Below are 23,299 nucleotides of genomic sequence, written 5' to 3' on the forward strand. Positions count from 1 at the left end.
ATTACCCCCCCTTGTAAACCATATGTTTCCCCCTGCTGCCAGGGCACTCCTGCTGGCCCAGGCCTCTTACAGCAGGACCGGTGGTACCCCTTTATACATGGCCCTGCCAACGGGGGACTCAAGATGAGTAGGTAAAAAACACTGTATGTAAGTATACCAGCTTTTTTACTTTAATTTAACCACGTCGGCTGTTTGAAGAGGGATATCTCTGTTATGGCCAGCTAGCTGCCATAACCCAGTAACCCAGGTATCCTCATCTTCAGCCGGCAGTCCGCATATGAAAGCTGTGTTCAAACCACACATGTGAGTGACATTTAACTCAAAACATGCAACCTGTAGAATTTTTTTAAACGTCGCCTATGGAGATTTTTAAGGGTGAAAGTTTGTCGACATTCCACGAGCGGACGCAATTTTGAAGCGTGACATGTTGGATATCAATTTACTCAGCGTAACATTATCTTTCACAATATAAAAAAAATTGGGCTAACTTTACTGTTGTATTATTTTTTTATTCAAAAAAGTGTATTTTTTCCAAAAAAAGTGCGTTTGTAAGACCGGTGCGCAAATACGGTGTGACATAAAGTATTACAACGACCACCATTTTATTCTCTAGGGTGTTAGAAAAAATGTATAATGTTTGGGGATTCTAAGTAATTTTCTAGCAAAAAAAAACAGTTTTTAACTTGTAAACAACACATCTCAGAAAGAGGCTCTGTCCTTAAGTGGTTAAATAATAATAAGGCTTACCATCACTTTAACTTCCACTTTAAGTATCTTTTTTACCTTTAAATTGTTTTTTCTTCTAATGTTCATTAAGCAATAAATATTGTTAAACTGAATTTTGTAGGAATTAGGAACTCTGCTTATTTGAAGAAGCTACCATAGTGTAAGATTTTGTAACATTCCTATCTGGGCATACATTATTAAAAGTCAGAATTACAATAGCAGATCCTGTCAGTGGTGTGTGTTTCTGTCAAAACATATGGTGGGGGCTATGGTGTGTGTAAAGGGTTAACTGCTCAGTTGACCTTCCCCAGTGAAGGTCATTCTCAGCCTGCTGTTGCTTAGATTTTTTTGTCCTGCAAGCTGGAAAACCTCTGCAATTTGAGTCTGAGAGTATGCAATCATCCCGTTAAGTGCCTCCTTTCATTGTTGGTCAGTGGGAGCTCAGTAAAGAAGGTGGTTATGTATGGCTCCTACAGTCTTTTTAAAGACTTGGGGTGGCTAATATGGAAATTATATGCAAAAGGGGCAGCTAGCTTGTACCAAAATGCACCATGTGATTATAGTTGTAAAGGAGTGTGAGAACTCAAGCCAATGGATATACCGTAGACGCTGGTGCCCCATACATAATGTTGGATCTATTAAAACACTTGAGATCAAGTGCTATGATTGTACATTTTATAATCTTTGTGCTAAACCTATACGATTCTACGGCTAAAGAAAAACCTGCACTGAAGTAGAATACAATTGCTGTCTTTGTTCTGAAAATGCTAGTTGCCTGGCTGTTTCTGCCCTCTATACTTACTGTGAACCAGAACAAACATGCACCTGGGAGAGAACTCTTGAATCAAAGGCTTATGCCGCGTACACACGGTCGTTTTATGTGATGAAAAAAATGACGTTTTTAAAAACGTCACTTTAATTGACCGTGTGTGGGGGAAAACGTCGTTTTATGTCTTCTAAAAAACGACCAAAAAAATTGAAGCATGCTTCAATTTTATGTGTCGTTTTTCAAAACGTCAACTTTTACTTCACAGAAATTGACCGTGTGTAGCAAAAACGTCGTTTAAAACAAAGTTTTTTCATCCGCGCATGCCCAGAAGCTACTTATGAAGCGAGCTTCAATGGAAAAAAGTGGTGAACGTAACCTCACTTTGCTAGAACATTGTGAGAAAAACGATGGTGTGTAGGCAACTTCGTCTTTGAAAATTGAAGTTTCAAAAACGTCGTTTTTTACTTCACAGAAAATGTCGTTTTTTTTCTTCACATAAAGTGATGGTGTGTATGCGGCATTAGAAGCTAATGAGGACTTTCATCATTAGAACATTATAAACAGCCAAGCCACTTGTATTTTAAAAAGGAGAGCTCTTTATCAGTAGTGTAGCACTACTCCCAGAGCAGCCGCAGGAATACTATCCAGGTCTTCCCCAAAGCTTCTTCCCCTACCAACCTCAAGCCAGACACACAGGCATTTTTCCAATCACCAGTCTAATGCCGCGTACACATGGTCGTTTTTTGTCTTGTAAAAAAACGTTTTTTTCTCATGAAAAAAAACGACGTTTTTCAAACTTCATTTTAAAAAAACGACGTTGCCTACACACCATTGTTTTTTCAAAATGCTCTAGCAAAACGCGGTTACGTTCAGCACGTACGACGGCACTCTGTTCCATTCAAGCTCGCGCCATAACTTGCTTCTGAGCATGCGCGGGTTTAAAAACGTTGTTTTAAACGTCGTTTTAGCCTACACACGATCATTTTTTATGACACAAAAAACAACGTTTTGAAAAACGACATAAAAAATTGAAGCATGTTCGAATTTTTTTTTGTTGTTTTTCAGAAGACATAAAACAACGTTTTCCCCACACACGGTCATTTTAAATGACTTTTTTTTTTAAATGTCGTTTTTTTTTATCACAAAAAACGACCGTGTGTACGCGGCATAAGGATGTTGTTTTTGTTGTTTTTATTTTTGGAGAACTTAGATAGGGCTGAAGGGATTCAGGTAAGATACTCCAAAAAAAGCAAAATGTAAAAAGTAAAAAGTTGAGGACTAAGTATTATTTTCTGGAAAAGCTGTAATAAAGTCTGTCGGCCGGATTCAGATACCTGAGCGTATCTTTCTTCCAGCGTAACGTATCTCCGATACGTTATGCCGCTGTAACTTTGGGCGCGAGTTCTGTATTCAGAAAGAACTTGCGCCCTTATTTACGGCGGCATCACGTATGTGTTGCGGCGTAAGGCCGCGTAATTCAAATGGGGATGTTGGGGGCGTTTTGTATTTAAATTTGACTTGACCCTGCGTTTTCTACGTTTTTCTTGAACGGCGCATGCGCCGCCCTTAAAATATCCCAGTGTGCATTGCGCCAAAGTACGCCGCAAGGACGTATTGGAATCGACGTGAACGTAAATGACGTCCAGCCCTATTCGCAAACGACTTAAAATTTCCAAAATTCGACGCGGGAACGACGGCCATACTTAACAAAGGATACGCCACACATACCCCTCATATAGCAGGGGTAACTTTACGGCGGAAAAAGCCTAACGCAAATGACGTAAAAAAAAAGTGCCGGCTGGTCGTTCGTTTCTGAATCGGCGTAAATACTAATTTGCATATTTCTCACGTAAACATACGGAAGCGCCACCTAGCGGCCAGCCAGAAAATTCAGCCTAAGATACGACGGTGTAAGACACTTACACCTGTCGGATCTTAGGGATATCTATGCGTAACTGATTCTCTGAATCAGGCGCATAGATACGACCTCCCGCACTCAGAGATACGACCACGTATCAGGAGATACGCCGTCGTATCTTGTCTCTGAATCTGGCCCTGTGTTTGCAACATATGGTGGACTTTAGATTTGATGTAGTAGCATTAGCATTAGTAGTAACTTCAAACTCCTTCCTTTAGAGCTACTAGCTAAGCTCAGAACACCCACCAATCTCACCTTTTAACAGACCCACAGCTGACTCTCTAGCACCAGAGGGGTGGCAGCAGTACAAAGGTCCCCAACATCTCTCAGAACTGTCTGTACTGACACAAGGCCCAAGGACAGCTGGTTGCCTCCTAACAACTTCCAAGCGGCACCTTACTCTGATTATACCAGACCAGATCTTTAGCAGATGGCCCACCTCAGCTCAGCTCTATCTCTCTCTCTCAAGCGTCAGGGTATCAGCAGCTAGGCACTTAGGTCACTCCACCTGAGGCCTTGAAATAGCAGACTTGTGGCATGGCAATGCCCTGGAGGGCAGCAAGCCACTGCAGGCTGAGCTAACCTTCTCCAGGAAAATATCCAGAGCCCAGTGTGCTCAAAGAATATATAGTCTCCCAGCATGCCACCAGGGCCTGCCTCCCTGGGATTGGCCAGGGCTGTGTCAGTATTCATGTTGCCATCTGCATAGCGCCACACCTATATCCAACAGCTTCTCAAGCTCTCTGGAGGCAGAGGGAGATATCAGGCTAGCAGCAGCTGAGCACCCTGAGCAGCCCTAACTAATAGAGTACAGCACTGATCACAGTGAGCAAACTAAATTTACAACCACACTGGCTACTGTGAAGCAACTCAATTTACCTATCAAAAAATCTATCTAATACTAGTACCTACATAGGAGGGTGCTACAGTAGCTTGCAATCTTTCTCAGTAAAGGTTTCTCCTAAAGTAAAGTTAAAAGAAAGAAAGACCAATAAATAATTATTTTTATGAATGTACTATTGGTGGCTTTATAAGTTATAAGTTATAAGTAGAGCCATCTAATTTCTCTGGAGAGAAAAGACAAATTAATACTAATCAGTGGCGGCTGGTGCTCAAAATTTTTGGGGGGCGCAAACAAAATAAATAAATAAAACAATTGCAGCCTCACTGTGCCCATCAAATGCAGCCACTGGGCCCATCAAATGCAGCCACTGGGCCCATCAAATGCAGCCACTGGGCCCATCAATTGTCACCACTGTGCCATGCCATCAAACGTAGTCACTGTGCCATCAATTTTCACCACTGTGCCATGCCATCAAATGCAGTCACTGTGCCATGCCGTGAAACGCAGCCACTGTGCCATCAATTGTCACCATTGTGCCATGCCATCAAACGCAGCCACTGTGCCATGCCATCAAACGCAGCCACTGTGCCATCAATTATCACCACTGTGCCATGCCATAAAACGCAGTCACTGTGCCATGTCATCAAACACAGCCACTGTGTCATTAATTGTCACCACTGTGCCATGCCATCAAACGCAGCCACTGTGCCATCAATTGTCACCACTGTGCCATGCCATCAAACACAGCCACTGTGCCTTGCCATCAAACGCAGCCACTGTGCCATCAATTGTCACCACTGTGCCATGCCATCAAACACAGCCACTGTGCTATCAATTGTCACCACTGTGCCATGCCATCAAACGCAGCCACTGTGCCATCAATTGTCACCACTGTGCCATGCCATCAAATGCAGTCACTGTGCCATGCCATCAAACGCAGCCACTGTGCCCATCCACCCTCGCCACTGTGCCAATTGTCGCCACTGTGCCAATTGATGCCACTGTGCCCTTTAATTGTCGCCACTGTGCCCATTGTCGCTACTGTGCCCATTGATGCCACTGTGCCCATTGTTGCCACTGTGTCCATTGATGCCACTGTGCCCATTTCGCCGCTGTGCCCTGTAAAATGCCCCTCCCTGCCCGGCACTTACCTTTCTGGGGGTCAGCCATCTTCCTTGCACGTACCTCGATGTCTTCTCCCGCCCTCGATAACGTTTCAGCCAATCAGGTTACCGGTAACCAGAACCGGTGAACCTGATTGGCTGAGACGCCTGTCAGTCTTATCCAAGTAACTCACCCCCCGTACGTCTTAGATAAGTTTTCGGAAGCTGAATACAGCCTGAGGGCTGTACTCGGAAAGCCTATCAGAGCCGCTGGCTCTGAGAGGCACTTCCACACAGCCAACCAGCTGCTGTTATTCAGGTGGCCAGCGCTCACCATCCGGCCATCTGAATACTCTGCGGCAGCGGCAACAATAACATAAATTCATGCAATGCATGCATCTATGTTATAGTAATCAGTGACGGTGTGAGAGCCAGAGGGGGCGGCGCTCCGGCGCCCTCTATAGACGCACCACTGATACTAATAAAATACATTCTCTAATCTACATTCAAAATGTAAGGTCTGGTCACTCTGAGAAACTGAGAGTTACACATAAGTCTACACAACCCTTGAAGGTTGGCCATCACCTCTAGCAGCATTTAACATGGAACTGGCTTAATTTCTGTGGGGTGGATTCACGTAGCTGCGCTTCCTCTTACGGCGGCGCAGCGTATCGTCTTTACGCTACGCCTGCGTAACTTACAGGAGCAAGTGCAGTATTTACAAAGCACTTGCTCCGTAAGTTGCGGCGGCGTAGCGTAAATGGGGCCGGCGTAAGCGCGCGTAATTCAAATGTGGAAGGGGGGCGTGTTTTATGTAAATGTATGATGACCTGACGCGATTGACGTTTTTTACGGACGGCGCATGCGCCGTCCGTGTATATATCCCAGTGTGCATTGCTTCCAAGTGCGGCACAACAACGTATTGGTTTCGACGTGAACGTAAATTCCGTCTTACGACTTACGCAACCGACGTAAAAAATTCAAATTTCGAAGCGGGAACGACGTATATACTTAACATTGGCTGCGCCTCCTAATAGCAGGAACAACCTTACGCCGAAAAAGCCTAACGTAAACAGCGTAAATAAATTGCGCCGGGCATACGTACGTTTGTGAATCGGCGTATGTAGGTAATTAGCATATTCTACGCCGACAACAACGGAAGCGCCCCTAGCGGCCAGCGTCAGAATGCACCCTAAGATACGACGGCGTAAGAGACTTATGCCAGTCGTATCTTAGGCTAATGTTGGCGTATCTAGCTTTCTGAATACAGAAAGTAGATACGCCGGCGCAGATTTGAATTTACGTGGCGTATCTATGGATACACCGGCGTAAATTCTCTCTGAATCCGGGCCTCTGTTGCTAAATATGCTGGTGACAACTTTTATGTTGCTTGTTTGTTTTAGAGATGAAGAGAAGTTGCTTTGAACTTTCATAAATTCAAGTATTCAAGTTAAGAAATGATACACAGTCAAATTAAATAATATGATGCATTGAATGAGATGATCGCCTTTTTTCAAGTCACAAGAATGTTTCCATGCTCAGGTTGATGAAGATTTGTCCCCATTAGCTACATTCAACAAAACAAAGACAGAGCTTGCTTTAGATTCACACCTGCTCTTTCTATAGACGGTTTTGCAGCTATTATACTTATTACTTTATACAGTACTGTGTAGTTAAAGCTGAATTATAGATTCACTGACTAAATCATCAACTAGTTCCAGAAAACATATTCTCCATCATGGGTAAAACATATTTTAAAAAGGCTTATTGTTTTATACAATGTAGTACTATGTCTAATTTGCCCCTTTTTAATAAAATGTATTTGGGTATTGAATTTTAGAAACAAAACTGAATAAATAGATGTGTTGGGTGACTTATTGCCTAAAGTGACATTGTCTGCTAACCTGATCTGTGGCCTCTATTCATAAAAAAAATGTGGGCGAACTAATATTGAGGGATCCACACAGGAGCGTTGTGGAGAATGTACAGCAACTGGGGAGCTCACACCATTTTGATGAGGTTAGCTCTGTCAGTAACAGAGAGGGGCAGCTTACACCAACTGGAGCACTTTTGCCTAAATTCCTGCAAGATAGGTTTAAGATTCTATGTGAGTCTCCTACATCCCCTGTACCCCTAAATATTTAAAGGATGTAACCACGTCAACCTGGGAGGCTATAGGAGGAAGGGCTGCAGGCAAAGGGTCCAACGCTACCAGTGAGGACGTGTGCCAATTAATGGCAAATCCTGAGTGTTGACCAAATTTGTCTATAAGTCGCATGACAGCCTTCAGGAATCCTGCTGTGTCCCCTAGGTATATCAGGGAGTCATCGGCATATAGGAAAAGTTTGTCTACCCTCTCAACCCTACGACATCCCACTATGGCTGGAGATGCTCTTACCATTGTCACTAGAGGTTCCAGCGCCAAGGCAAAGAGCAGAGGGGACAATGGACACCCCTGTCTGGTCCCATGGTGTAGGGGAAAAGCTTCTGGAGTACTCCATTAATGCGTATTCTTGCACTGGGAGCTGCATAAAGCAGCTGAATCCATGCAAGAAAGGTCTTGCCAACTGTAAACTTACGCAAAACAGCCTATAGGTATTTCCACTTGATGCTGTCAAAAGCTTTGGCAGCGTTGAGCGAGAACACAGCCTTATTGCCCAGGTTGTCAACCGGAAGCTGTACATTTAGAAAGGGTCGTCTAAAATTTTGTCCCGTTGACTGTGCAGGTATGAAGCCTGATTGATCAAGGTGTATAAGTATCGATACCACTTTTGTCAGATGAGTGGAAGTATCCTGGCCAGTAGTTTAATATCTGTGTTTATTAACGATATTGGACTATAGGTGTCAGGCAATAAGGGGTCCTTACCTGGTTTTGGCAATACAATTATAGCTTCCCTCATAGAGGCAGGCAAAGTCCCCCTCCCAAGAGCATCAGAGTCTCCAACAGTGTGGGCAAGAGAGATTCACTGTATCTTTGTAAGTTTCTGCAGGTAGTCTGTCAGTCCCCGAGGATTTACTATTGGCCATAGCGGCCACTGCTTCAGTCAGTTCCTCAATTGTGATACGGCCCTCTGTGGATAATGATGGAAGAGTGCACTGATCCAAAAATTGCATCAGTTCCTCCTCTGTGGGGCTGACCTTAGAGGCGTACAGCTCTTTATAAAAGCCACTGAAGGCATCTAATATTTGAGCTACATCTTGCACAGTGTTCCCTGTAGGGCCCTGTATAGTTTTTATATGTGATGCTCCTTGTTGTGACTGAGATATTACTGCCAGTAAGTGCCCAGTGTTCTCCCCCTCCTCAAAGTACTTCTGTTGTGTAAAGAACCGTTTCTTCTCAGTAGCTGTAAGGGTAACTTGTTGGAGTAGAGATTGGGCAGCCAACCAACCAACTATGTTCTGAGGCAGGTGAAAGATTTGTAATATACCGTTCCTCTGCTGTACGTGCTTCACTGAGCACAAGGGTTTGCCATTCCTTAGTGGCTGTTTTAATGTTGGAGATTTGTTTTATAAGCCCACGGACATGTGCCTTAAGGGCATCCCAAACCACCCCAGGGTCAGCCGTACTCTTATTATAATATATAATAGAGGAAGGATTTGATCCCCTTAGGGAGAGGTTCTGTGGGTGGGAAGAGATTAAACCAGAAAGGGTTAACCTTCTTGGGACCAGTGTTACCTGGAACAGCAATTTGTATTCTCAGTGGTGAGTGATCAGAGATATTTCATGGGAGGTATTCTGCCATTTGTATCATATACAGCTCCTTAGAGTTACTAAAGCAGTAATCTATACGGGATAGTCCCTTGTGTGAAGAAGAGTAACAAGAGTAACATTTTCAGTCAGGGAATCTATTCCTCCACACATCACATAATCCCAACTCTGAGATCAGTCTAGCAAATGGAGTAGGGCCCGCAGCACCGGTAATCTCACCCCCACTCAATACAAATTTGTCTTTGCTTTTATTCAGAAGATTAAAATCTCCCATTGCCCATATAGGCACATTGGAGTGTGGTGACATTAATTGCACCAGTCAGCAGTCTGGAGAGAAGGGTGGAGGAATATATATATTGGCTATAATACATACGACCCCAGCAATTTTAAACAGCAGAAAGATATACCTTTCTTGGTCATCCACACGGGATTGGATCAAGTGAAAGGGAACATTTTTTGAGACAAGAATACTGACTCCCCTGGAACAAGCAGTGAGGGTGGAGTGAAACTGTGTAAAAAAAAACAGGTGCTGAAGCAACAACAGGGAATTAGACTGAAGGTAGGTTTCCTGTAAACACACCACTGCGTTAGGATATGGCTTTGGAGCAGAGAAACGTGCCACCTGTTTCACACCATTATTCAACCCCCACACATTACAGGACAGTAAGTCGTATTTAACCGCCTTTGACTTTGTTCATTGGCCCAGATGGGGGAGGAGTACATTTCACACCTGGGTCATCTAGGACAAGGTAAAACTGTGGCAAGTATTTGTAACAATAATGACGGTCTGAGGCCCAGGTCCTTCTACGGGCCTAAACTGAGAGTAGAGCAGGGGTGTACCCATAGAGACATCATATAACAAAATAAAATGTCACAAAATAGGCAGTGACAATATAAATGTGGAGAACATATATGGCCATTGAGAGGCCCAGTATAGCCGACTATGGCTCATCCGTGAGGGTAAGTAGCTCAACCAAACCTGAACTTGGACCCACAGAGTCCCTGCAAAACTTGGGAGAAAGAACCTTAACTTTAAAAGTCTTTGCGGGATAGATGCAAATGGAGGCCCCAACGTCTCTGGGTAATTCATGGTTCCGAAGGAGCTTGCAGTTCCACTATCAATAGTGGCAGTTAGTTAAACAGGAAAACAAAAGTTCTTTACCGCCTTGCAGTAGTAAAAGCCAACAATGCAGGAAAGAAAGTATTCAGATTAGCAATACAGCCCAACTAGGCAATAATAAGCTGATATTCAGGTCACCGCCTGTCTGCGTAGGGTAGTCAGGTTGTCAAAGAAGAGGGTTTTCATTGTTTGCAGCCATGTGCAATCGAGCAGGGTATAACATGGCGTAGGTGACATCAAATCGGCGTAAACACTTCTTAATCTCCCTCCGGCGTTGTAGTTCAGCCGAAAAGTCAGGATAAAACGATATCCGGACATTATCAATTTTCATCGCCTCTCCTTTGGTTCGAACCAAGTGTAGGATAGCATCTCTATCTTTAAAGTTCAGTAGTTTGAACAGGAATGGTCTGGGTGGTTCACCAATGCGGGAAGGCCTTGCAGGCACTCTGTGGGCCTGTTCCACTGCAAATTATGCGGGAAAATTATGCCAGGATGAACGTTTCTGTAAGACAGTTCTCAATGAAGACAACAGGGTTTTTTCCCTCAGCCCTTTACGGTATTCCCACATCTCTGATATTGTTTCTTCGCAGCCTATTCTCCTTGTCTTCTAATTTGGTTTACATCACGCTGCAATGGCGTCATATCATCCTCCACATTATTCATGCAGCCCTCCAGAGCAACAGTATGCTCCCTCAGCTTTTGCATGTCCTGTCTGACTAGGGCTATTTCCATTTTCACACCCTTAACTTCAGAGGTCATTGTATGAAAGATAAGGTTACAGGAGGTGACCGCAGCCAGGATTTCCCTGAGTGTGGGTTCAGGGTCCTCCACTCCTGTTGTATTGGCTTCAGGGTGAGAGGCTAGGAGGGCAGGGGTACTCACTGTGTCCCACATGGCAGACTCTTCAGGCTCTTTCTTCCCAGTTAGTATCTCCCTCCTAAACAGCAGAAACATCCGCTACTGTTTCTGGAATCAAGGGGGTCGGTGTGGCCAGAGGGTCCTTGTAGTTTGCCTTAGCAAACAGCTTCCGTGCTGCCTCCTTGGCTGAGCGTAGTAGACGGCCACCATCTTGGCCAGCATGGTTTGACGCTGATAAGAGGAGATCTTTTCCCCGTCTAAACATGTCCGCGGCGCCACTGGAGGATAGCTGGAAGTGCTCTGTATGCTGGTAGGTGCAGTAACTGAGGGCAGGCAGGATAATATGCAGGAGATTCGGCGGAGAGAGCGGTCAGAATGTTTTACTCCATGCACCACAAGAGCTAGTTTGCTGGCTGGCTGGCTGGCTAGCTAGCTAGTTTGCGTTCTAGCCTGACTGACTGGTGTGAATTCAGGCCTTACTGTTTGGACTGAGTTCTGGGCTGGCTGGCTGCCTTGGCTATGTTCTGGCAGGGCTGGCTGGGCTGAGTTCTGGTCTGACTGACTGGTTTATATTCTAGCCTGGCTGACAGGTTTGAGTTCTGACCTGGCTGACTAGTTTGGATTTTGGCCTGGTTCACTGGTTTAACTTCTGGCCTGTCTGGATAGCTGGCTGGGCTGTGTTCTGGTCTGGCTGGCTGGTCTGAGTATGTAACACAGAATGCAGTGGTAGGATGTAGTATCGCAGAGTACAGGGGTCAGTAGTATGGAACATACTTGTCTCTTCATTTAATATGTGAAGTGCGGTGACACCCAATAAGTAGCCTACCACCTCCTCTAACTATGACTCCTAACAGCAGCCTCATTTTGTTATCCCTATCCATCCCTTACTGTGTCACATTTTGACTGGCAGTCATATGGAAGAGGTGAACATCTGCCCCTTCCAAGCTAAGCCAATCAAATCAAGGCTGCAGCATATGCCAGGAGCTGTAAACTAAGCACAGAGAGTGGGGTAGAAGCATGGTGGAGTCATGACCTACCTGTCACATGGCTGCAATCAACAGGTAGTTCAAGCTTGACCAATTGCTGACCTCTGCTTTAAAGTGGGTCTAAACCCAGTTTCCTCTTTTTTCACTTTACTCTTTTCCTGGGTTCTGAGAAAAAAAAGGTTTTCTCAAAATTACAGAAAATGCCATCTCTAAGCTTGTCACCAGAATAGGAATAGAATTCCCACTGGGAAATTCTGTTGCATTGACATCTATAAAAGTTTTTGCTTTCTATTGGATTTCAGGTCACAGAACAACAGAACACATAAAAAGTATGAATCTCTTGCAGCTATAATAGCTTCAACTCTTCTGGGAAGACTGTTCACAAGGTTTAGGAGTGTGTCTATAGGAATGTTTGACCATTCTTCCAGAAGTGCATTTATGGGTTCTGGCACTGGTTAATGGAAAAGCTTGGCTCCAATTCATCCCAAAGGTGTTCTATCGGGTCGGGACTCCAAGTTCCTCCACCCCCCTCGCTCATCCATGTCTTTATGGACCTTGCTTTGTGCACTGGTCCAAATCATTTGGTGGATTATGGTGTGGGGTTGTTTTTCAAGGGTGGGGCTTAACCCCTTAGTTCTAGTGAAGGGAACTCTTAAGGCATCAGTATACAAAGACATTTTGGACAATTTCATGCTTCCAACTTTGTTGGAACAGTTTGTGGTTGGCCCTTCCTCTTCCAACATGACTGCGCACCTGAATTGTTTTTGTTTCCAATTTTTTTGGGATTGTTACCTTATAGAACTGTACAAAACAGAGCCAACTGGGCATACCCTTGCTCGCGCAGTACATCATTCTTACACAGTTCACTAAAAACAACAAAAATCCTAGAATTAAAAACCCTAGAATTTAAACAATCAGGCACACTTTGTTCAAGGCAGGAAAACATACAGGAGTAATACCAGTTAGGAAAGTATCCAATTGCATCTCTTGGGATATGGAGGGGCTCACACTAGAGCAGCTTCAGCAAGATATGCATAGTAGACCACAGCTTTACATTTGACCCCCTCCCTGAAGAGTCTTTCAAGGCACTTACATTAACTTGGGTCTAGCCTAGATCTAGTCAGGCGTTGGTAGAGGCTGAGCTAAGCCAGATGTTCCAAACCTTAGAAACTTTTCCCAGGACAACCCCTATATATAAGTAAATTTATAGAGCAGGATAACTGAATTGACCAAATAAATCCATTCATCTAGGGTGAGGGCCATGGGAGACTTCCATTTAAAAACTATGGCTGTCCTTGCATAAAATAAAAGGAGTCCTTATAGTATTCTAAAAGCCCTAGTTGGGGCTAGAGAAATAATTAGGCACCAATAGGCATATGTCAATACTCAGTGGGACTGAAGCGGTAGTGAGCTGGAAAATGAGAGCTCAGCCCCAAAAATCTTAATCGGGGGAAAGTTCCAAAATGTGCAAAATCAGTAAAATCAGCTTTGTCAGCTGCTCACTCCAACTTTCTGCCGCAACGGAGGGATAAATCCTGGGGCCCAGATTCTCAATGGCGTTACGACGGCGCAACACCATTTGCGCCGTCGTAAATCCTAATCTGGCCCCGGGTATCTATGCGACTGATTCCTAGAATCAGTTACGTATAGATACCCATTAGATCTGACAGGCGTAAGGCTCTTACGCTGTCAGATCTTAAAAGCAATTTTTTTCCCGCCGCTAGGTGTCGCAACGTCGTTTTCCCCGTCATCTATGCAAATGAGGTAATTACGCGAGATTCCCGAACATACACACGGTCGACGCTGAGAATTTACGTTGTTTCCGTAGCGTACGCGACGCGTAAGGTTGCCCCTGCTATTAGGAGGGGCAACCAATGTTAAGTATGGCTGTCGTTCCCGCGTCGAATTTAAAAAAAAATACGTAGTTTGCGTAAGACGTCCGTGAATGGCGCTGGACGCCATTTACGTAAACGTCAAAGCAAATGACGTTGGGGCGACGTCATTTAGCGCAATACACGTCGGGTAATTTACCCGACGGAGCATGCGCAGTATGCTCGGTGCGGGAGTGCGCCTAATTTAAATGGTGCCCGCCCCATTTGAATTGGGCGGGCTTGCGCCGAGCGATTTAACGATACACCGCCGCAAGTTTACAGGTAAGTGTTCTGAGAATCAGGCTGTAAACTTGTAAACCTGCGGCGGTGTAACGTAAATCACATACGTTACGCTGCCCAGGAGCAACGTAAATGTATGAGAATCTGGGCCTATGTAACCAAAGGAGCGTAAGATATATTATGTGTAGCATTTTAAATTGGATCAGTTGATCTCTAGTGGAAACTAACTGCAACATGGGGTAGTACCAGATCTCCTCCCAGTCCTCCTTATCCAGCTCGGGGGCCTCCACTTGCCATACAGTGTAGAGAGTCTCAAAACCCTCATATAGAGAGGGCAACAAGGCCTTATAGATGATGGTTTCCTTAGATTGACGTCTCTCAATAGAGTTTCCAACTCGGAGGAGGTGAGTGACAAGGTCGTAATGCCAAATTGAATTTGATACGCATGGCAGAGCTGAAGGTACCAGAACAGATAGGAGTTGAGGGGCATATTGTCATTTTAGTGTCTCAGAAGTGAGCAGACCACCGCTGTCACAGACATGGCTGAGGTATTTGATACCTTGGACACGCAGATAATTGGATCGGGTATAGTGGAGAAATTGAGGGGAGTGGGGTTTCACCATAATGGAGTGGAGGGGGACCATCTATGTGGGCTGCTGGGGTTCATCTCATTCTATGTTGTCATAGGAAATGGGGCATCATGCCAATGCCCTTTCGGCTGTTTTACCAGTATAACATTTACTGTAATATTTATTTTGGATACACCATGTCATGCCTATGAGTGCTCAATAAATATGTTTTTTTCTACATCCTTTATGTCCCTCGGTCAAAGTCCCAAAGTCCCCTTTTTATTACCCCTTCCCTGAGGTGCTTCATCTAAAGTCCCAACCTTCATTTTTTATCATGCCCTCTGTACAGGAGATTCCGTAGAGCTTCAAAGGATCCCACGACAGTCGCCTCCAACACTACCGATGCATAAGTATAGTCAGAAATAAGCCAGTTCATGCTCATTATGTTTCCAATACTGAGTGATCTTTTCTGACATGAGTTCCTAGACTATTTCATCATATATCCATTTAGGGGCTAACTGCCTGCATCCAAAACTATTTCAAGGGGAGAGTGGTCTGAAAGACCTATGGGTAGGTAATAGGCATCCCCTTGTGCCACATTATTAGTTTGTGAGGAATTGTACCCCATCTGTGGGGTCAGTGGGAGAAATAGTACCCCATTGTTGAGGTCATAAGGAGGAATTGTATTCCTTCAGTGGTGCCAGTGGGAGAAATTGTGCCCTATCTTTAATGTTATTGAGAGGAATATTGCCACAAAGGCATGTTAATGGAAAGAAAAGGACCACATTTAAAGACCGCTGGTCTAAAAGCTTATCTCAATAACTGTGAAGTAATGATGTTTGAGTTATTGAAGTTGAATACAGGGCTCCCTCTGTTCGCTAATCTACAAATTTCCACTTGTGGATCAACAGCAGAAAATAGAAGCATGCAAAATTTTGAATTTTGCATTGCATTTTCTTTTACTTTAAAAAAAATTGTAATGAAAGTATTAACTCATTGAAATAGCATGTTAAAACAGACATCCCCTTAAACAATGAGTGATACATTACATGCATTAAAACACATATTAATATTGTAAATGCATTTTTTGTTTTGCAGATATCAATGAATGTGAAGTACCTGATATATGTGGAGAGAATGCAAAATGTAAAGATATTCCTGGCGGTTATGAATGCTTCTGTAATGATGGATACAGACTGCAAAATGGCAGTGAACATTTTCATGCACATGGGGACCCTTCCTTGTGCAAAGGTCTGAGAACAAATCAACTAAGGAGTAATTAATGGATCAATAGAGAAATGATTAAATGTTTGTTTTTTTGTGGGGAGAAATATTTTGCTATACATAGTAATTTTCCTATTCTGTAAGCAATCAAGGACATTTCATTGTATAAAAATATGCTGCTCTTTACTGCTTAGAAATAATTAATACAATGTGAAAATTCTCAAGTTCTATAATTAATACAAAATGCAAGTAAAATTAAAATTACAACTATTGTTTACTACTCCATGCTTTTTGCTGTGATGAACAGTTTGAGGTTGTGGAGAAAAAGAGATCACCCCACCTTAAAGCAGTTTCACCTGAACTACTGACATAAAAATGTCATCAGGATTCTCATTTTAGGCATTATGATCCAAACTTGAATTGCTAGACACATGCCTTTGTAGTCATTGCCCACCTACAAGGTAGTACAGTGGAACCTCGGATTGCTAATAACGCGGTTAACGAGTGTTTCCCAATACAAGCACTGTATTTAAAAAAATCCTGACTCGGTTTGCTAGTGTTGTCTCACAAAACAAGCAGGATTCAAGCCAAAGCAGTGTGCAATACTGCATTTGGCCTGAGGTGGGGGGTGCCGGAGCCAAGCAGAGCCAAACGACGCGGTTCAGATGTTTAAAAATGCTCGGAAATACTTTGTTTCTGAGCCTTTCTGAGGTTTTCCGAGTTCAGCCGAGGTGTCCTCGGCCCTTTCCGAGTGTTTACAAGGCTCTCCGGCGCCCCCCACCTCTGGCCGCATGCGGTATTGCGTGCCATTGAAGTCAATGCTGAACAAATAATTTTCAATTCCATTAACTTAAATGGGGAAACTCGCTTTGATATGCGAGTTTATTGGATTAAGAGCATTCTCCTGGAACGGACTATGCTCGTAATCCAAGGTTCCACTCTATATGTGGCTTTAGAGGTCCGTCATGCATACAGTACAGTGATGATCTGTCTGCTTCACAGGCAAAATGATGGCAGATGGTGTCAGAAATTGTATTTTTTTGAACCCCCTTTTGCTCCATTATAGGGGTGTTAAAACAGTATTAAACCCCAGATCAAAAAATGTTATATATAGCAGATTATCAATCATTAGATGTTATGGCTGCATTTGTTTTCTTTTCTTTTTTTCATTTTTTTCCCCTCTGTTTCCACCTGGTGATCTGGCCAGTAAGATACTTCCTGTATTAGAGTGACCCTACCCTTGATGAAGGAGCACAGAGGCATGTTCAGACAGCAGCATTGTCAGTCTTGGAGGAGGGAAGTGTAAGGCCCTGTACACACGATCAGTCTAAACTCATGAAAACGGACTGAAGTTCAGTTTCATCGGTTAACCGATGAAGCTGACTGATGGTCTGATGTGCCTACACACCATCAGTTCAAAAACCGATCGAGTCCAACGTGGTGACGTAAAACACAACGACGTGCAGAGAAAAATTAAGTTCAATGCTTCCAAGCATGCGTCGACATGATTCTGACCATGCCCGGGTTTGGAACCGATGCTTTTGCGTACTAACTATCTGTTTTGACCTATCGGTCAGGCGTCCATCGGTCCAATTTTAAAGCAAGTTCTCTGTTTCTGGACCGAAGGACAACAGACCGATGGGGCCTACACACGGTCGGTTTGGACTGATGAAACTGAACTTCAGTCCGTTTTCATCAGTTTGGACTGATCGTGTGTACAGGGCCTTAGAGTCACTAGCAGGTTTAGATACACTAACACTTTGAAGCCAAACTCAAGCTCACACTGCAGTTACACGAGCAGTTACAGCAATAGTTTTTTCTTTTGGTATAAAGCCTTTACATAAACACTATAACTACTACATTTACTGAGGAGCGTGTTCTGTTGAAGAACAACAGATTTACTGGACAGATCACCAGGTGAAAAAAAAAGAAAAGAAAGCCTAAAAAATAAAAATTAATGCAGTCATCACATCAAAAGCCTCAAACACACAATGAGAATATCGGAAGAATGATCGTCTGTTTTTTTGCTTTTGGGCTTAATAGGGGTTAAAACCTCACCGCTATCGCCCCAAAATCGCGGTAAATACGACGGTATAGCCGCGCTACAAATAGCGTGGCTATACTGTCACCGTGGCTGCACGCCTCAGTGTGAAACCAGCCTAACAGGTTTTCTTCTAAGATTGTCCTGTATTTGACTCCATCCAATTTCCCATCATCTCTGACTTTGCAGCTTCTCCAGAGTTACCATGCTTCTCTGATTAATGCTCGCCTTGCCCGGCCTGTCAGTTTAGCTGGATGGCCATGCCTTGGTAGGTTTGCAATTGTGCCATTCTCTTTCCATTTTCGAATTATGGTTTGAACAGTGCTCTGTAAGATGTTCAAAGCTTGGGATATTTTTTTTATACCCTAACCCTGCTTTAAACTTCTCCACAACTTTATCCCTGACCTGTTTGGTGTCTTCCTTGGTCTACATGATGCTGTTTGTTCACTAAGTTCTCTAACAAACCTCTGAGTGCTTCAAAGAACAGCTGTATTTATACTGAGATTAAATTGCACACAGGTGGACTCTGTTTACTAATTAGGAGACTTCTGAAGGCAATTGGTTTCATTAGATTTTAGTTAGGGGTCTGAATACAAATGCATGTCACACTTTTTAAATATTTATTTGAAAACCATTTATCATTTTCCTTCCACTTTACAATTATGTGCCACTTTGTGTTGGTCTATCACATAAAATCCCAATAAAATACATTTACGTTTCTGGTTTTAACATGACAAAATGTGGAAAATTTCAAGGGGTGTGAATACTTTTTCAAGGCACTGTAGATCAGACAAAAATGAAGAACTATAGAGGAAAGAGGGACAGGGTGACTTTGTTCTAAATCAGGGACAGTCCCTCAAAGATCAGGGACAGTTCTGAGTTATGCATGTTTTGTAACACTGCTGTACACATTGGTCTTTTTTACGAGCCAAATTCCTTGTGCAATTCCTAGTGATAAACACACATTCTGGTTTCAATTCAGAAATGTCTTTGTACTTGCACTTACTAGTTTACATTTTTCTTTCTGCAGTTGTTGACTGTGGACCACCACCAGCTGTCCCCCACTCTGAAGTGGTCTTATTAGGCAACACCACATTTGGCAGTTATGTGGCCTACACATGTATGCTCGGTTTTCATATAAAGAAGGGGCAGAACACATCTATGTGCACAGCTAATGGAACTTGGGAAGATGTCGGTTTAGTCTGTCAAGGTGAGCAGAATAGAATACATACCAACTGACTTTTGACGTCAAAGTCAAAAATGAATAAGCACTTAATATTTTTTAACAATATGTATGTATCTGTCTATTTGTACCTTTAGATGATTTGTGGTGGGATAAGACCCCTTTCACACTGAGGAGTTTTTAGGCGGTACAGTGCTAAAAATAGCCCTGCTATACCGCCTGAAAAACTCCTGCCCAGCAACCTCAATGTGAAAGCCAGAGGGCTTTCACACTGAGGCGATGCGCTGGCAGGAGAGAAAAAAATCTCCTGTCAGCAGCACCTCTGGAGCGGTAAGAGGAGCGGTATGTATACCGCTCCTTCACCGCTCCTTCCCATTTAAACAATGGGAAACTGCGGCAATACCGCCCGCAATGCGCCTCTGCAGAGGCGCATTGCGGGCGGTATTAACCCTTTATCGGCCGCTAGCGGGGGTTAATACCGCACCGCTAGCGGCTGTATCATTTGAAATGGGAAAGGCAAGGTGTATTCCTAAATATGGGTCAGTGAAGTAGGACATAGGCCTAGGTTCAGCATGCAGGATTTGCGTGTATTTACCTTTTACTAAGATACAGCGGTATACATCTTACTAGTATTTTGTAACATCCTTTAGGAAGAAGCTGCATATATCAGGGGTAGGATCGCATTGTCAGCAAGCCCAATATTATGGGAATACTACTGTAACCTCTTTTCTCATGGCAATGGCAATTTCAGGTGGTAATTCCAATTCCTGCACCTTTGCACCTCAGATCACCCCAATTTCTGCCCCTTAATACCTCAGATCAGCCCATTTTTTTTATCCACACTTTTGTTTTATTAATATCACTGTACATCCAGATCAGCCTATTTTCTGTACCTTCACACCTCAGATCATCCCAATTTTTGCACCTTTGCACCTTAGATGGTTAATTAACAGTTCAAAAGGAGAGCAGGAAGCCTGAGGCATCTGACTCAACACAAGGAGCTGGATCCAGCCTGGGTGATGTGGGGACACCGAAAAAAAAGATTTCTTGTACAAAGGGTTTTATTGAAAAATTATAGATCAACAGTATAATACAAAACGGTTGTGGACACAGCCCAGAAGAAAACATAGGTGTAAAAAAAAAAAATGCTAAAAACGAAAAGATCAGTTTAAGGCACAGAGTTCGAAGAAGCCCTTGGGGATCCAAGGGTGATCGGGTGTGGTCAGCAAGAGATTGACATCCGGAAAAAAAAGATTTCAAGGAGGCAGAGGATGGGAGGTCAGCAGGACAGAGTATATCGTCAGCAGTTTGTAGGGCAGTGTATAAAAGCCATTAGTTTGTAGGAAGTATGCAGGGATCAGCAGGGCAGTGTATAGAGGTCAGCAGGGCATAGACCAGGGTTAGGCAGAGCAGTGAACAGAGCTTAGCAGAGCATAGACCAGGAGTCAACAAGGCATAGAACAGGGGTCAACAGGGCAGTGTACAGGGGTCAGCGGGGTGGAGGACAGGGGCCAGCAGGGCAGATGTCAGGGACCAGCAGGATGGAAGATAGAGGTCAGCAGTCAGCACAGTGGAGAAGAGGGTTTTTTAGGGCATATGTAACGGACCTATGTATTCTGCTGGGACATTTATAATCATCATGCAGTGAGGCATACCAAGGGTTAATTGTAGAGTGACTTTTGGGAACAGATTGAGCCAGGAGATGGGGTGGCAAGTGAATCATAATCCATGTTTGCAGGATGTCTGGAGATGGCACAAGTTGTTGGCTATTCAATGTGGGGACACATTCTTTTGAAAGGTGTTAATTGCATAGACTCCTAGACATTTCATTGTCCCTTGTGTAAAGGTGTTATGTATGCTAAATACTATGTGTGGAATGAACTTATCGGAGACAGAACGTCTGTCTAGAAATGTGGATTGGAAGGAGATCATTGTGTTTGAGTTCTGGTAATGAATGGTTAGTAATTAGCTCAAAGAAGGTGATTGAAGCTTCCCCACGGTGTGATGTGTGGGTGGGGACAGTTTGAGTCACAGTTTGTTCATGTGCCTTGAATACTGTATAAAATCTCAGAGTGAACCATTAAAAATCAGTCCTGCTTGACTCTTCAAAACGTAGCCCCATCTCGTTTCTTGAAAGGGCGTTCGATGGGATATACCGGCGGTACCTGCATATCGCAACTTGCCAGGGAAAAGGACGTCTCCAACGGCTGATACCCTCTCACTACATGGGTAGCCGTTACATTGGTTGGCAGCAGCGGGATGGTCCTTTTATCCAAAGAGCAAGTGCTGAATGGAGTCTCAGTACGCCAGGCTGAAAAGACTCACACTAAAAGATCTATTGGAGAGTCGTGGTAGGAGCGCCAGCAACAGACCACGGAGGGAGCTGATAGCTGACCTGCTGGAGCTGGACGAAATGGATGGATCCATGGAAGGAACGGAGCCCCTTGCACCGGTCAGCGAGGAAGATGTAATTACTGGGATTGTGCAGCGGAGATTATCCTTGTATCCAGAAACGTCCGTGGAACTAATAAACCAGCTGTTCCGGGAAGCAAGGGAAGAGATACAAACTAAGAGGGGACAAGAACTGGAACTGGTAAGAGCGAGATAGCCCATTACACATGCAGCTCCTACTCCCCCACCCGCGGCTACAGGAAAGAAAATACCGTTTACTGCATTTAAAGCTTTTGTAGAAAGTGAGGAGGAAATCGATGGATATTTGGCGTACTTTGAGAGGCAGTGCTCACTACACCAGGTACCACCAGACCAATGGGTCACTATTTTGTCGGGGAAATTGTCGGGCAAAGCCAATGAAGCCTTTCGGGCTCTTGCTCCGGAGGATATTTTACAATACCAGCAAGTTAAAAAGGCGATGCTAACCCGATACGCTGTAACTCCAGAAGCCTACCGCCGTCGCTTCCGGGAGTCCAAGAAGGGGGCTGTGGACTCCCACATGGAATGGGCCAACCAGTTACAAAGGGTGGCATCCCTTTGGGTCCAAGGGTGCAAGGCCAGCACCGGGGAGGAAGTATTGCAGCTGTTCCTAATGGAACATTTCTTCCAAGACCTGGCCGCAGACATACAAGACTGGATACGAGATCGCCGTCCCGCTAACTTAAACGAGGCGGCTCGGCTAGCAGATGAGTATGCAGAAACAAGGAAAGTAAGCCAGGGTACTACACGGCTGGCTCATGAGGTAGAACCGCGCACTCCAACCGTCACCCCATGCCCAGAGTTTCGGGCTCCAGTCCAACCACGCCCTCAAGGGCCTAACAACTACCCCCGGGATTCGTCTAGGGTGACGTGCCATCACTGCAGCAACACGGGACATATTGCTCGTTATTGCCAGTTGAGAGCTACAAATAACAACTGGAGACGCACAACACCCAACACAAAGGTCACTCCATCACATCCCTCTGCGGCCCACTGCCTAGAGACCGAGATGGGCCCTGAGGAATGTCTGGGAATTTTGTATGAGGCAGACCCAATACAAGCTGCCTCTCCAGATAACCATCAGCATCACCGTCAGGAGGTACGGGTGAATGGACAAGTAGCACAAGGCCTAAGAGACACTGGGACTACAATCAATTTGATTCAAAAACATCTGGTAAAGCCAGAGAACGTGTCTACTCGCACAGTTGCCGTCCGGGTCGCAGGGAGTGCTGTATTTCGCGTACCCACCGCCCGGGTGCACTTAGACTGGGGAGCCGGGTCAGGAAAGACCACAGTTGGTATCATGGACAACCTACCTGCTGAGGTTGTGCTGGGCAAACGACATTGGCCCTCTGACTTCGGCTTATTTACCTACACCTGCTGCTGCTTGTCCCGTGACCACCCGAGTTGCTGGAATCAACTCGATTGCTGCTGAGACCCGGGTAAGACTACCTTCCCCGACATGTACTGTAGATCCGGCACAATATCAAAGTCTAAAATGGGAATGTGACAAGTTGGCCAGTGAGAAATCAGAGATGCAACGACACTATGTCATGTATTATGAGATGTCCCGTGGCTTGAATATTGAAATGCACAAACAGGCGGAAATTGTCAAAAGATTAAATGGGATTTGCATCCAGGTGGTGCCTTATTTGGCCCAAGAGCATCAGCAACAGGTTTTGGGAGCCATGGAGAGAGCAAAGCAAGT

At 44.3% G+C, this 23,299-nt stretch overlaps 1 protein-coding gene across 2 annotated transcripts in view; it reads left to right on the forward strand.

The window, feature by feature from the left end:
- SUSD1 (sushi domain containing 1) overlaps nt 1-23,299 on the forward strand; it is a 247,166-nt gene that overhangs the window by 37,916 nt on the left and 185,951 nt on the right. For both annotated transcript variants that reach the window (XM_040361305.1, XM_040361296.1), the window contains exons 4-5: nt 15,812-15,964; nt 19,009-19,188. In XM_040361305.1, the coding sequence (XP_040217239.1) occupies nt 15,812-15,964; nt 19,009-19,188 (333 nt within the window). The remainder of the gene's footprint in view (nt 1-15,811; nt 15,965-19,008; nt 19,189-23,299) is intronic.

This window comes from Rana temporaria, chromosome 1, assembly GCF_905171775.1.
Source record: "Rana temporaria chromosome 1, aRanTem1.1, whole genome shotgun sequence".
In the NCBI taxonomy this organism is placed as follows: Eukaryota; Metazoa; Chordata; class Amphibia; order Anura; family Ranidae; genus Rana; species Rana temporaria.